This window comes from Buteo buteo, chromosome 17, assembly GCF_964188355.1.
Source record: "Buteo buteo chromosome 17, bButBut1.hap1.1, whole genome shotgun sequence".
In the NCBI taxonomy this organism is placed as follows: Eukaryota; Metazoa; Chordata; class Aves; order Accipitriformes; family Accipitridae; genus Buteo; species Buteo buteo.
In genome coordinates this window covers 4,364,184-4,378,435 of record NC_134187.1, presented here as the reverse complement: position 1 = coordinate 4,378,435, position 14,252 = coordinate 4,364,184, and the positions used below count along the sequence as shown (strand labels likewise).

General features: G+C 42.5%; 1 protein-coding gene across 1 annotated transcript in view; it reads right to left on the bottom strand.

Annotated features, from left to right (window-relative positions):
• The window catches only part of PKHD1 (PKHD1 ciliary IPT domain containing fibrocystin/polyductin), a 255,192-nt gene that overhangs the window by 13,488 nt on the left and 227,452 nt on the right, over positions 1-14,252 (bottom strand). The window contains exon 60 of the mRNA XM_075049823.1: positions 1,660-1,795. Coding sequence (XP_074905924.1) covers positions 1,660-1,795 — 136 coding nt within the window. The remainder of the gene's footprint in view (positions 1-1,659; positions 1,796-14,252) is intronic.

Below are 14,252 nucleotides of genomic sequence, written 5' to 3'. Positions count from 1 at the left end.
GTTTGCATCTACATGTCATATGTTACAAATGTCACAAAGCTCACCACAACTCTTTAAGATGAGCTTAAGCTCAGAGGAACCAGTTCTGGCAACTTCAGGTCTGTTTCAGTAAAGTCTGGCAAGGTTTGCTGCTTCACTTGAAGTATCTAGGTTCACACTCACATCGCCTATCAGAAGTAGGTAATTTTGACATTGTGGCTTCGATGGTGTCTAAGTTCACAGAATCACGGTATGGTTGAGGTTGGAAAGGACCTCTGGAGGTCATTTGGTCCAACCCCTCTCCTGAAGCAGGGCCACATAGAAAGGGTTGCCCAGGACTATGTTCAGATGCCTTTTGAATATCTCCAAGGATGGTGACTCCACAAGTTCAAGGAAACTGAGTAGATTCAGTCTGTCGATTTAGTCAGGTTGAAGATTTAAGTTCCCTATATGCTCAGTGAAAGAAACTCATTTTGATACCTAAATTACCCAGCTGTAACAGGTGTGCAGGATCTAGATCCTATAGTCTATGTGTATATAAATATATTATCTTTCAATTTTTTTATTTTTTTAGAGAGCTATTGGTTCTCAAGCCTAATAGAAAACCTGAAACACATCTGAAGAAGGGTATGAATCTCAAGGGAAGATTCAATTGCCTAGATGTAAGTTTTGTGTGTCATTCCAGCTAGCCAACAATGTTTACATCCAGCAGAGTTAGCTTGTGGAAAGGTCTTACTTTTCTACAGGAGCTGGAGGCCAAACAGCTTATTCCACAGCTTACAACACAACAAGATGCCTGCATGTAGGAAACTGAAGTAAAACGGAAAGAAGCTGAAAGGTTTGTGTCTCACAGCTGTAAAATCAGTCTCATGACTAACGGATATACAGAGCTGGCTTTATTATAAAGCGACTTTGCATCCAGAAATAATGTCCACAAAGCTGTCCAAGCTTGGATTTGATACCAAGCTCCAGGGACAACACTGTAAAAATGTCATACCTGAGGCTAGTTATTCTGTGGCTATACTTTTGGCCTGTCCAGTAAAATGGGAATGATTCCATAATAGAAAATAGTTGGAAAACAGGACAGAAGACATGAAAATACAAAGGAAATAGAAACATAGCACAAAGCCATGCTATGCAGTTTTCACGTGACTCTGGGACTGCACCTAGTGCATCCACACCTAATAACTCAGTGGACCTGGTCTGCTGCTTCCAGGACTTGTGTTAGCACCTCTGGCAGAGCTAAATCACATCACATAGATGTCCAAGCTTGTTTTAAACATGGTTATCTCTATTTACCACTGCTCTGCGTGGTGAGGACTTGCTTGAGCAGCTCAGGATACCCCATTATACCTGACAATGCCAGACTTCATGATTGTGGTGTTGTTCCCACATTCCTCAAAACTTGAGGAGCAGAAATCAGAGAACTGCACACAGTGAATTCTACAGCATGAATCTAACCCTTGCGGAAAAAGCTGAAAAATGTGAACAAAGTCTATCCTGGAACAAGTTCCCAGAATACCAATGACTGCTTATTTATAGAGCTATCCTTTGCCATATTTATTTATAGAGCTGTCCTATACCATACTTAGGTCTGTCTCATAGCTTTTGGATTGCTTGGAAATGTCAAAATTGTATAGAATTAATAGAGGCGTCCATCTACAAAGGAGAAAATCCTACCTTCATGTCCAGGAAAATGATTTTCGGCTGCACAGGAAGCTGCTTCTCAATTTCTCCGTCTGAGGGCTGCACTTGAACAGAGATATTATAGGGCCTCACATACAGGCACGTTCCTGGGTGTTGTCTGCTTCCATTTCTTTCACATGCAAAGGAATGTTAAAAAAATAATTTAAAAAAAAATATTAATGCTATGAACACTCCCAATGCTAGTCCCAGAATTAATTCACATCTTTCCTTGGAATGACATGTTACTTTGTGTTCATGGGATTTTCCACCTTAGTAATGCAGGTGGAAATATTTAGAGTCTGTTATGAATAAGAAGGAGCACTATACCAAACAACTACTAATTTACCTTATCACAGCACTTTCATTCCTTGGATGAGAGCAACATGTATAGAAATATGGAACAGACATCACTTCCAAGGAGACAGCAGCACCAAAGTAATAAAAAACCCTTTTGTTTCAATCCCCAGTTTACAGATGGAAAACTGAGAAATTAACAAAATAAATTATTTCCCTGGTATCCCATTGGAAGTATGTGGCAGAGACAGGGATTTTTATGGATTCAGAAACCCAATGCCTTAGTCCCAAGTCTTCATTGCAGTGCACCGATAGCAGTGGAAGCTTCCTGTCCAGCAGAAAGATTTCCAGTGAACACCTTCGAACTCCTCTAAGAACAAAGTTTCAGTTCCTCTACGCAAGCACAGCACTTACAGGGCTTTACTGCATATCTTTATCCTCCCACACCTGTGTTCTTACCCTTCATTATCTGTGAAGTCTGCATACTGAAATATAGCGGTATACAGACACCCCATTGAAAGACATTGTTTTTTTCCAAGACTGAAATTTAAATCAGAGCATCCCAGGAGAGGGTTTTTGCATTTGAATAAAGAATCAACACTTTATTCTGAGCCTGTATCATTTCATTCCTTCTTCCAGTGCTTTGTGTCATTTAGTATCTCATATATATATAATTTATATATATATAAAACCCTCTAATCTGCAATTGCAGTGAAGCGGCTGGGGGTTTGCTATTGTCTTGAAATGAAAGTAGAAAAGCTATTCATTCATCTCTAGTGTTTGCTTAAAGGTGTTTACAAACAGAAGATATATGAAGCATAAGTTTCCTTTGGTTTAACTCAGTTTTTTGGTTTGGGTTTTGGTTGTGCGTTGTTTGTTCTGTTTTGTTTTGTTTTGTTTTGTTTTCAGAGTGTTACTATGCATTACAAACTAGAAACTGTTTATATTGCAGCTGATGGCCAATACTAGAAGAGCTAGCTCAAGGATTTAAGTTTCAGTTCTTACCTGGGTTCTTTTTCTGTTTTGTGAGTGGGAAAGTCTGAAAGGCAGCATTATGTTTGAAATTCATGTCAAAGGCACAAATGCGTTCATCACTGCTCTTAGCCACCTCCTTCCGTAAGCGTGCATGCAGCACTGTGACTGAAACTCACTGCAGGACCAATACATCAAGTCACTCCTGTTTTCAGGGCAGAGAGCTGCAATTTCTGTGAGCTCCCTGACTCCAGCAGAGTCCAGGTGAGTCTTGGCATGGCTTCTGTAAGCCAAAAATTAATTTTTTTCCTCTCTCCAGCTTCTTTAAAACTTCCAACAAACAGAAAAAAATGTTGGCATGAAATGCCCTGCCTCCACACCCCAAGCCCTACACGGTAAAACTGTGCTTATTTCACACCTAAAGGAAGACTGCTGCAAAAAGTGGTTGTAGGAAATAGTTCCCACTCCCTAGGGTGAGTGGTGGCAAAGAAAACAAACCAAAACAGAAATATACATGTATGCTTAAAAATTACAGTCTTTTTTTTTTTTTCCCCCTGAATTCGGTGAACACAACATGGACCATGGTGTGTATAGCCCACACAGTCCAACCTGACTCTTGCTGTGAGGGAGCCCCAGCCTTAGGGGGCAACTCTGCGCGCAGCAAGTTACGTTCCTGCAAGTGAGCGTCAGTGCGGAGCAGGAGGAGAGAAGATCAGCCTGCGGCTGCCCTGATGATTTGGGCTGGAAGGAAAATAGGCTTTCCTGGCATAGCTTTGCCACTGGGAAGTGGGGACGGAGAAATGTGCCTGTAGCCTGGCAAGGACCAGAGCCAGGAGACCTGCCTTCCTCCTGGTGGGCATGAGGAGCGTGCTGTTTTGTCACTACCCTGAAGTCTCACGCTGGGAAGGAGCAGGCTGGTTTGCAATTCCCTGCTGACAGCGCTCAACGGGGAGCAGCTCCGTTGCTCAGTGCCTTGCAGCTCTTCTAAACGTGGGCACAGCGGGCGAGCAGGCGCCGCTTGTGATACCTTAGTCAGCAGGGACACCAGAGATCCCAGATCCTTTCACCATCAGCGCCAAGAGGTGTCTGCTGAACATGCTGAGGCTCGGCGGGAGAGCAAGCGTCTGCTCTTTAGTAGCAAAGAAGTTAGAGGTCTCAGAAAGTAGAGGGTCTACTGCAGGTATTGAGGTGTGATTGAGAAACTAGGTGGAGAGATTTGGGGCAGAGGGAAGGAAGTCTCCCTGAAATCAAGAAGACCTTGACATTTGAATTAGAATTACAATAATAACAACAGCAACAATAATAGCAGCTATTATTATCAGTTGACTTCAAGGGGAAAGAGATCAGACTGAGAACCTGGGTCAAGGGTCTATTAAAGTTGATGGATACGTCTATGCTAGAAAACTAAATAACACCAAAGAACAAGCCTTGGCACTGACACTTGATCACCTCTACTGTTAACCTGTCCGTCCATCACCAGCTGTGCTCCAGGCCCAATAGCAAAGTCCAGGACAACTCCCAAATGGCCTGGGAGCTAATACAGTCAGAAAATATTCTCATTTGGCAGTTTGGATGAGGCCACCCTGACACAGTGGGTGAGAGAATTTAATTTTATGGACACAGGCTGATCCATATCAGCTGACCTTGGTGCCAGAGAACAGACCCTGGCATATTTAATTTCCTAATAAACATCAGACAATGAAACAAATTGAACATTTACCTGGGTATGTCTGCCATGCTAGTGTTGTGGCATCAGTATATCCTTGAAAGGAGAAGGAGATTGGGAAGAATTTGAGTGATAAATAATATGTCAAAATGCATCATAGTCAAGCCAAGGAGATATTTTTTTTTGTTCTTCAAAAGATGGTGATTGCTGGTGAAGAGAAGACAGGCTACAAGAAAGAAGATGCTGTAGTGAAGACAGGAGATAGGCAAGCTGAGGACTTGTGTAAGGCAAAGTAGGTACAGATTCACTGGAAGGGCTGTGAGGAATTTGGCATCTTCAGGTGAGAAGTGAGTTCTCACGTGATGCGGTGATGAAGTTAGCCAGACACCAGGTACCTGTGCCCTCTCAGCTGCACCGTTAGAACTTTGTCTCCACCTGCAGATCTTATCATTAAGTAAAAGAAACAGGGAAAGAGAAATATGAGCATCCAGAAGACATTTAGGAGTCTGAGGTCATTCCTACTTTAAGCAAAAGCTATCTGAAGGATGACTTTTATTTCCACCGATGCTCATGCTTTCCCATATCATAGAAAGAAATCAAAGCTAGAGAAAATAAACTCCAGTGGAAAGCAGGCTGCAGCTTCCCTTGACAACAGAGAAAAAATAAATACTTAATATTGATCATATCTCCTTATGAGGACTAAAGCAATGGACTGAACAGGACCCATGGTGTTAGACATTACTGATGTCTCCCTTCTTTCATGTAGGTTGAGTCAATAAGACCAAAATTAAAAAAAACTAGGCACCTAAATGCATATTCTAGCTTGCATCAGCAGGGAGCTTTGAACGCAGCCATGTGTCCACTGCTCTGGAGGTCAGATGCTGTGATGGCAGAAAGCTAACGAGAGAAGATCTAGTAGTGTGGAGAATTAGCAAGGGGGCCTAGGTTGATGGTGAACTGGGATAAGAAACAAGTAACTGAACTGCCTCTGTGGGCAAGGCCAGGCAAGAGGAGTATGCTTCTTTATCTAATTAATGTGAGGGTTTCCTTTCATAAAGCAAAGATGCTTTAGTTAGAAGCTAGATATTTTGTGGCTGTTGAAAGCATCAGGTAAGTTAGTTAGACTGAAAAAGTTCTGAAAAAGAGGTCCAATGCATACTCTCTTGGAGTATATATTAATTAAACTACCCAGTCTTTTTGACCAACTTCTGACATTAAGTTTTTGGGGCACTACTACCATCAGATCTCCATTTCTCCATTTGCTACAGACTGTCCAAACTCCAAATGGCTCCTGATCTAGCATTCAGGAACTTTTTTTCCCCATTTTACAAATCAGTAAATATAGTCACAGAGCATGGACACAGTTGTCCAGGAACACAGAGACATGTCTCCCCGGTAAGGGCAGTCTTCTCCCCTTGCTCAGACAACCTTCGTTTAGCACTTCTCAATCCCAGTGGCAGCAAGAGGTGAAGGCAAGCAGCTGCCTGGTGGATGCAGCTGGTGGAGTCCAGATTCCTGCAGTCTGGAGTGATAAGACACCCTAAAAAAAGAAAAACAGGGAGGCTGGAAGGACTTAATGGATCTACTCAAGGGCAAGGTGGGATCACCAGGAGCCTTTAGAAGGAGAGGGACAGAGCAGATGCATCAGATAGGAGAGAAACATCCTCCAAATTCATTACTGACTTCCATTAATTGCTGTAGATGAGTGAAAATACCCCTACCTACAAAGCCGCCTGCTAGTGGCGAGGAACTAAGCCAGACCTCCTCCATAACACATTCCCAAAGTTTACTGTTAGAGAAACGTCTTTTATTAAATGTAAACAGCATCCCGCCGGAGGTCAGAGCCTTGCCGCTGCTGCGTATCCCAAGGTAATACCACTTTAAGCTCCACATAAACTCTTAAACAGTTTCTATCCTAAAACCAGACCGTAGGTGGTACAGTTTTTTACGATATGTTATAATAGTGCAATAAATCTGTTAGCTTAAAATCGAATCTCCGTGGCCTTTTAGAGAAATCATCATTAAATGCAAGGCCCTGTTAATGATGCCATCCCAGTGAAATTGTTTAATCTGCTAGGGGGGTGAAAGGTCACCAAATGAATTTTTTATAATACATCAACTTGACACGCAATAGGGAAAACTGTAATAGATAAAAGCAAAGGAAAAGGGCACTGTCTTCTTCTGATAGGTCAATAGCAGCCAAGAGAGTCACTCATCCACTTTTCCTTCACTACCGTGCTCCTTTTCCATTTAATATGGACACCCAATTAATACCTCAGCACCATAGACAACCTCATTTTAGGTGAATTATAGCAATTTCTTCCCCCTTCTCCGAAATGAAAGTGATCACAATACATCATAGCATTGTGCGAATTAACGTTAATTGATTCGAGTTACCAAGCATTGATGGGCCACTTCTATAATCTGGTCCTTATTGGGAGCTGGAAGGGATGGAGGGAAGATTAGATTGCATCCTCCGTTGCTTTGACGACGGCGGTCACCTGATGGCTTGTTAGACAGTTGTACGCTTCTATTGCTGGCCCCAGTGGGGTCGTCAGTAAACTGGAGTGATGTCCAAACATCATTACACGCTGCTCCGATATTAAAGCAAAGGGATTAGCACCTTATTGCAAGCAACCTGGATTTGTCATTGTGCTGTCGTTATCCAATTTCCAGATGATAATGTGACTGTGGCCTGCGGGCGCGAGGTCCTACAGCCAAACCAAGGTGTGTGTGTGTATATATGCACACACACACGTATACATAGATATACGTGCACACATCCCCACAAAGACCCAGCACCCCGAGCCATTTAACCCTTCGCTGGCCAGATTCCTGCTAAGAAAGCATGTGGAAGAATTTTCCTCCCTTTCCCATCCGACGCACGGCAGCAGTCAAGAGCGCGATGCGACGGCGCAGCGGGCTGACCTGGGAGCCGGCGCGGCCGTCACTCACTCAAATGTCACGCCAGACAAGCTCTGCTGATAGAGGTGACAGCGCTGACGTTTTAAATACGGCGGAGCGGGGAAAGGATCAGTCCCTCGGAGACACGGCTGGCAGCTCGTCTCTGCCGTGCGCACGTGTCATGTAAATCATCCCTTTCACTGCAGGTCCTGTTAATTGTTAAGGGGGAAAACGGATCCATACGTGACATGAGCAAGGCAGGTTTTGTCTGACAGCACTGGGGTGCTGCTGGGACCAGATCTCTTTCCAGTCCCTAAGAAGGACAATGGGGACACTCCTGGCTCTCCCGCATGTGTCCAAACGTCCGTAACTTCTGGGAGTACACTGGGGAATTGGGAAAAGCTTCTCTTGAGCTGGTCCTCTTTATTTTTAATGGAGATTTAATAACACAAACCCCTTCATTTCAAAGACCCACACTGGTGTGGGGAATTTATGGTAATATAGCCCTCCTTCCTCTCATAGCGACTCACAAAGTCTGCTAGCACTCCCGTTCCTGAGTCCCTTCTACCCTTCATCTTCCTCCTCCTCTACTCTCTCCTGCACTCCTTTTACCTCTCCTACCTTCTCCTCCCTTCTTCCTGCAGAGGAACCAGTTGGGTTTGGAAGCCCGTTGATGGAGCAAGCTGTGGTTTCCACCATGGTTACCGTGGAGGTAATTGCCTGAACCTTGTAATTCACAGGTGTCACCTTCGAGTGGGATTGGCAAAATTTAGATAGGTTTATTATGTGCAGTGGATACTAACAGAAAAGTAGCTTAAAAACAAGGCTCTGTATAAGAGAGGAAAGGTAGCTTGGGAGATTGGTAGTCAGTGATAGACCCTTTAACACTTACACCGCCAGAGGGGTCCAGTCCAGGAGAGCAGTGGTGAAAAACTACTGTTTTCTGATTTGCGGTGGCAACATGAAGCTCCATGGCTGTTGTCTAGAAGGGTATTTTGGAGATTTGTTTGAAAACTTACAAGGGAAATAGTGGCTTCACATAAGGTTCGTATACGAAGAAGCAGACTACTTTGACTGTTTGGGATTTTTTTTCCCCCAAAGACAGACACTCAGGCTTGGGGAAGACATCACTGTAATTAGCAGTAATCTATATTGTGGCACTACCTTCAACCTGCATGAACAATTCACATACCTACTCTGCAAGGTATACTTTGTGCTTATTTAGGACAGTCCCTGAATGAAAAGTGTTTCTGTCTAAGCTGCGATTTAGTTCCTCTACTAACCATGGACAGGGGCCACCATATATCTCCTCAGTTTCCCCACTCTGATTTCAATTTGAAGAAAAATGCTAAAATAACAGCCTTGGAGTCTAACATCTACATAGCCAAAGACCTTGTGTGGCATCATCATCCCTGGTACGACTGTGCCTTCCTGACACCACCAATATACTGACAGTTTAGTTTTGATGCCCATTCAGTTCCTGGATTTTCCGCTAAACGTGCCCCCAGAAGCAAAAAAATAGCAAAAGGCTTTGTCATAAAAAACTTCACCTCTGGGATCCAGAATGACTTCCCTTCAAACTCTTTTCATACACAAGCCTCTGTTGCCACCATCTTCCATGCAGAAGATCTGTCTGAGTCTCTGAGTTCTTGATGACCATCTACCTCTTGTTGACAGATCCCGCAACTACTCTAATTTCCCAGTTTGAAAAGAATTATTAATTGAGAACAAAATAGTACAAGTCATTCTGACTCCTTAAGTGCAATATGATCACACAGTTTTATATGACATAAGACTGTTTATACATGTATTAGTCTCCGCTTTATTCTCATGAAGTATCTTATCTCATTGCTCCTACAAATAACCCATTACAGAATCCCACTTCTCTGATTAGAAACCTTCTAGGTTATTCATGTGTACTTTTCTACAGTAGTCTAGACTACTAAATGAGATGTTGATCAAAAATGGGCCTCAGCTATTCCCAAACTATTAAAAAAAAAGTCAGAATATAGCTTTGGCCATGTGGGAAAAAAAGTCAGGAAAATAGAGTGGTGTTGAATGGGAAGCGGTCTTCTTCCAGTTCTATTGCAAGGTTCTTCCAGTTTATTCTCTGAGGAGGAACCTTCTTCCATTTTCAAATGTAAATTTACCTCTTGATACTTTACACTCATTTGTTCCTGTGCTGTCCTTGTCCATTAGAGTCTAGAACTTCCTCTCAGTCTTCCAACATATTTTCCCAAATAGGCTGGTATCTTCCCTCAGCCTTACTTTGCCAAGTTAAACAAACCAAACTCTTTACTAAATGATTCTATGATTCTATTCCTTACATCTTAAAATAAACTCCATTTCCACGATCAGCCTAAATGTCCTTCCCTGTATCTACTTGAACTGAGTTTGTCTTTTTAGTACATCAACAAGCAGAGTGACACATGCTACTCAAGAACATGCCCTCTACAGTGTCCCTATGAATATCTGACTTAAAATTATGTAAGCTTAATTTTAAGGAGATTTTAAACTTACAATTTAAGCTACTGAGTATCACCTTTTCCGCATCTTCACTTCAGGGGTATGTGGCAGATAAAACCTTGATAGAACCTCAAGTGCTGCAATAGCTGCAGCTCTGAGGTCACGATTTTTAGCATCCTGCCTTTGCCTAGCCACTGGCAGAAAAGTTGGATCCCTACGCAGGAAAAAAGTTGTCATCTCCCTTTTTTAAAACCCTGTGCAATTCCATACAGCAGCCTGCCTGAAACCTGCACGAAGGTTACCAAACCCGAGCACTTTGGGGTTAGGATGTGTCAGAATTAATCTAATTTGGACCTCGAACCCTGCCTGCCTGGGTATATGCCGTGTGACATAGGGAATTAGTAGTAATTTCTCATTTAGTCCTCTGCATGGGTATTGCTGTCTAAATGAGCAGTTCTTTGATGATTTGCTTCACTTTTATTGCTTGCTGTGAGTCTCAAACACTGTTATCTCCTGCATACACACTGTTTTTCACATGCTACCCCAAACCTAACTCTTAATAAAGAAAGATTAATTTCTGCAAATTTCAGTTTGTAGCAGGTTAAAGGTCCATCAAAAAGGAGCAAAAAGTATCATGCTGTAGTGTGGGAATATGGACTAAATGGCTTCTGGACGACTGTCCAGCTTTATATTTCTGATTTTCTATAAAGGCACCAGCACAAACACACCCAATACATTCTCTGTTGTGCTCTCTCATTCTTTCACTTTTATATTTATACTGATATTAGGCAAACTTTGCAAAACAGAGATTTCTATCTGTAAATACATTGCAATATGCATTAATACACAGGCATTCACAGAAAGATAAAACTATGTGATAATCATCTCTCTGATTCTCCAGCTGTGCAAGACTATAGCAGTCGATAGCAATCACCTCTGTCTTTCCTTGACAAACCAATGAGCCGTGCTTGAAGTGACCCTAACAAAGGAGTTAAATTAAAATCACGTAAAAAAGCATTTCAAATCGTAACGGACAAGTCATTTTTTTAAGGGCAATGTGATATACAGACTGACTGCCTATCTACCCGACCACAGCAAGGTTTCCAAGGCTCCTTTCAGCCTCAGTGTCCTGGGCTGCAAAGACGAACACCCAGTCTCTGCTGATCAAAGACCTTTTTGTTGTTGTCTTGATGCAAAAGGAGCCACTAGTCTGAAACCGCAGGGAGACTGGCCCGGCAGGAGTGCAGGTTCTGCATATATCTGACAGCCTGATTGGATTTTGCAAGACTCAGGGGTGAAAATATTTCTCTTTTCCTTCCACAGAAAAATACACTGGAATACTTAGCCTGACTTGTAATCCCAGCCCCATTATCCTTGCCTGTGCTAGGATGTACTGCCTAAAGAGAGACAGATAGACAGTGGGGATACTACATGTCCCAACAGGAAAACCCTGATTTCATTTCACAAGTTATCTGTGGCCTTATTGCATCAGAAATGTCAGCCATGAGTAATTCCAGAAAAGCTATGACTGATGGGGAGCAATAAATAACACTACAGAGGAGCCCAAGCAGCTAAGGGTGGATAAGCTCTGAGCTGGCCCTATGATCTGGTGATGTTAGTATTCTCTTCGGTATACATCCCCAGGTCTTCCCCTACTGAGATGCTGCATCTGTGGCTTTCAGCTAGCACTGCTCTCCTCCCTGTAAGAAAACAGCCTCTCCTCATCCTTGCCGCTCCGACAGAGCATCCACAGATGTGGAGACAAACCCCAGCTGGGAGAGTAGTCCCCAGTGTGGAGAAGTCGTCATTTCTGCTTGAAAAAAGGCAGCCACAAGGTTTCTCCCCCAGCACACAGAAAAGGGTGGTCCTCTCTTTTATGTGATCTCTGCTTCCCCCTCCGTGATGTTACACTAATGCATTCAGGAACCTATAGGCATTTAATAGGGTTCTGGTGAGCTTTAAAAAATCTGTACCTTGTTTCTTTCCCACAGCGTAGCTCTTGTTGCTCCTTTTGTTCTGATCACCAATAATGGACACACCAAATCAGGGGCCTCATACCTGTCACACTCTGCAGGCTATGGCATGCCTTGGGATGGCGGAAAGACAGGATAACATTTCCTATCACAGGCTGTAAAACTTCCTACAACATTTCTTTGCTGTCACATTTTGTAGTATCCTACATCGTAACACAAATACCCCCACTGACAATAGTGATGTTAGTCCTGCTAATAAAAAATATTGTATATCTTCAGAGTCTGGCCCTGATTTAAGATTTGATCTTGCAAATAATAATTTCCCACTGTGCTTAACGTAATACTACTACTTCAAAAAAAACCCAAAACAACCACCTCAAAACCAACAAACCAAAATCAAACCAAACCAAAGATTCCTGTGGTCACAGACCAGTGTCCTTACTGTGGGTTCTTCACTACCGTAAGTCACACAGTGCCTAGTAGAAAAGTTAAGTGTGTGAATAGTAGTTTGTATCACTAGCAGCCAACAGACATCAGGATGGTACAGAGGTCAGTGGTAAAAGTTAGAGGATATGGTATTAATTAGAGAAAGTAAGTCTTAGACAAATCCAATTTCTTTCTTGTGTAGATGGAATATGCTTATACTTGGGTAAGGCTCAGTAGCGCACAACATAAAAACTAATATTATGCAATATCAAGAGAATACACAATAAGGTTGCCAAACATCAAATCCCATGTCCCCTATTAAAAACAGATGGGATATTACCTTTTTCATATTTCCCATATGCTTTTATACAGATTCAGGATCTGAGGCTGAAATACACTGCTGTCTGCTCCCTTTCCAGCCCTGTATCTCACAGCCTTCTCTGCAGATAAGGGCTGCCATCTGGGACATGTAAATAGTGGCTGCGAGAGGCTGAAAAGAGCAAGATGGGGACACAGAAAGGAGGGACAGAAAGGGCTGTTTGTTGCTGTGGAGAAGAGGAAAAAAAATGACCTTCGAAAACTGAATCTTGGTACAGAATATAAATAAAAAATTAGTATGTACAAAACTAACCAAGAACTAGGTAACTGAGAGAGCTCAAAAGGTAGCTCCCATTGGGAAATTATTATAAAGTGAAGGAGTGTCCTGTGTTGTTCTGTCAAAATCAGCCACAGGCCTGATGCTATATCTGCATTGAGAAACAAGTATAAGGCTGCTGCTGATAAAATGCACAGAAGGATGGGTGGATTGATAAATTACAGAGAGAAAAGCCAAACATGGGCACTTAGATCATGTGGTCTGTAGGATCTGGGCAAACAGAGTGGATTTGGCCCTAGAAATCTAGAACTGAAAAGGAATTAGAGAATACAGTGAGCAAACAGATGACCATGAGCTGTCCTATTTCTGAGGAAAAATGGGCTAATGGGATCATTGAGTTCTGCCAGTAGAAAATAGGATTTAATACCACTTTTGCACATGGCACTGATATCATAGAATACCAGGTTAGAAGAGACCTCAAGGCTCACCTGATCCAACCTTTCTTGGCAAAAGCACAGTCTAGACAAGATGTCCCAGCACCCTGTTCAGCTGAATTTTAAAAGTGTCCAATGTTGGGGAATCTATCATAAAGGAAAACTGCTGGCTTTTCAGCCATGTACACTTCAAACAGGATTCAGAAAACAGAGACAGGGAAGGAAAGAAACACTCACAGGAACTCAAACCTTTCAATTTATTAAAAAGCAGACAGCTAAGTGATTTGATTACTCTGGAGGTATCTGGAGGAGGAGGAGGAAGAGTCAATGCCCAGAAACTCGCTGATGTAACCGTGAAGGAAAGAACAAGAAACTCTCATGGGAAGGTGGAGAGAAAGGCTAACAAGAGAAAGTGGGCAAGTACTTGTGCCAAAAAAACCAGGGATAGCATCCAACATCTAGGCACACATTCAGGTAGTATTGGATGTGTCCAGCTCTTGTATCTGCAAGACCAGGTGGTTTTCTAGAATTTTTGCCAAAAAGAAAGGTCAATGCTGAGGTATCAAAGTGAACAGCAGTGGCCTGTATCATGCAGGAGATTGAAGTATAAGATTAAACAATCTTTTCTGGCCTTAAATTTTAGAAGTACAGCAATCAAGGTTTAGACCTGCATGCAGTTAAGGCAGCAACTCATCTTTAATAACGCATCTCTGGTGTTACATCCATTTATAAACATTCATAGATTAAACTGTTTAAAAATTAGGAGCTATTATAGTCTGAACTTCTTTAGAAACATTGACTTTACCCAATACTTTATAGTTTCAGGGCAGACTTCCAGGAACTCTGTTCCTGGTTTA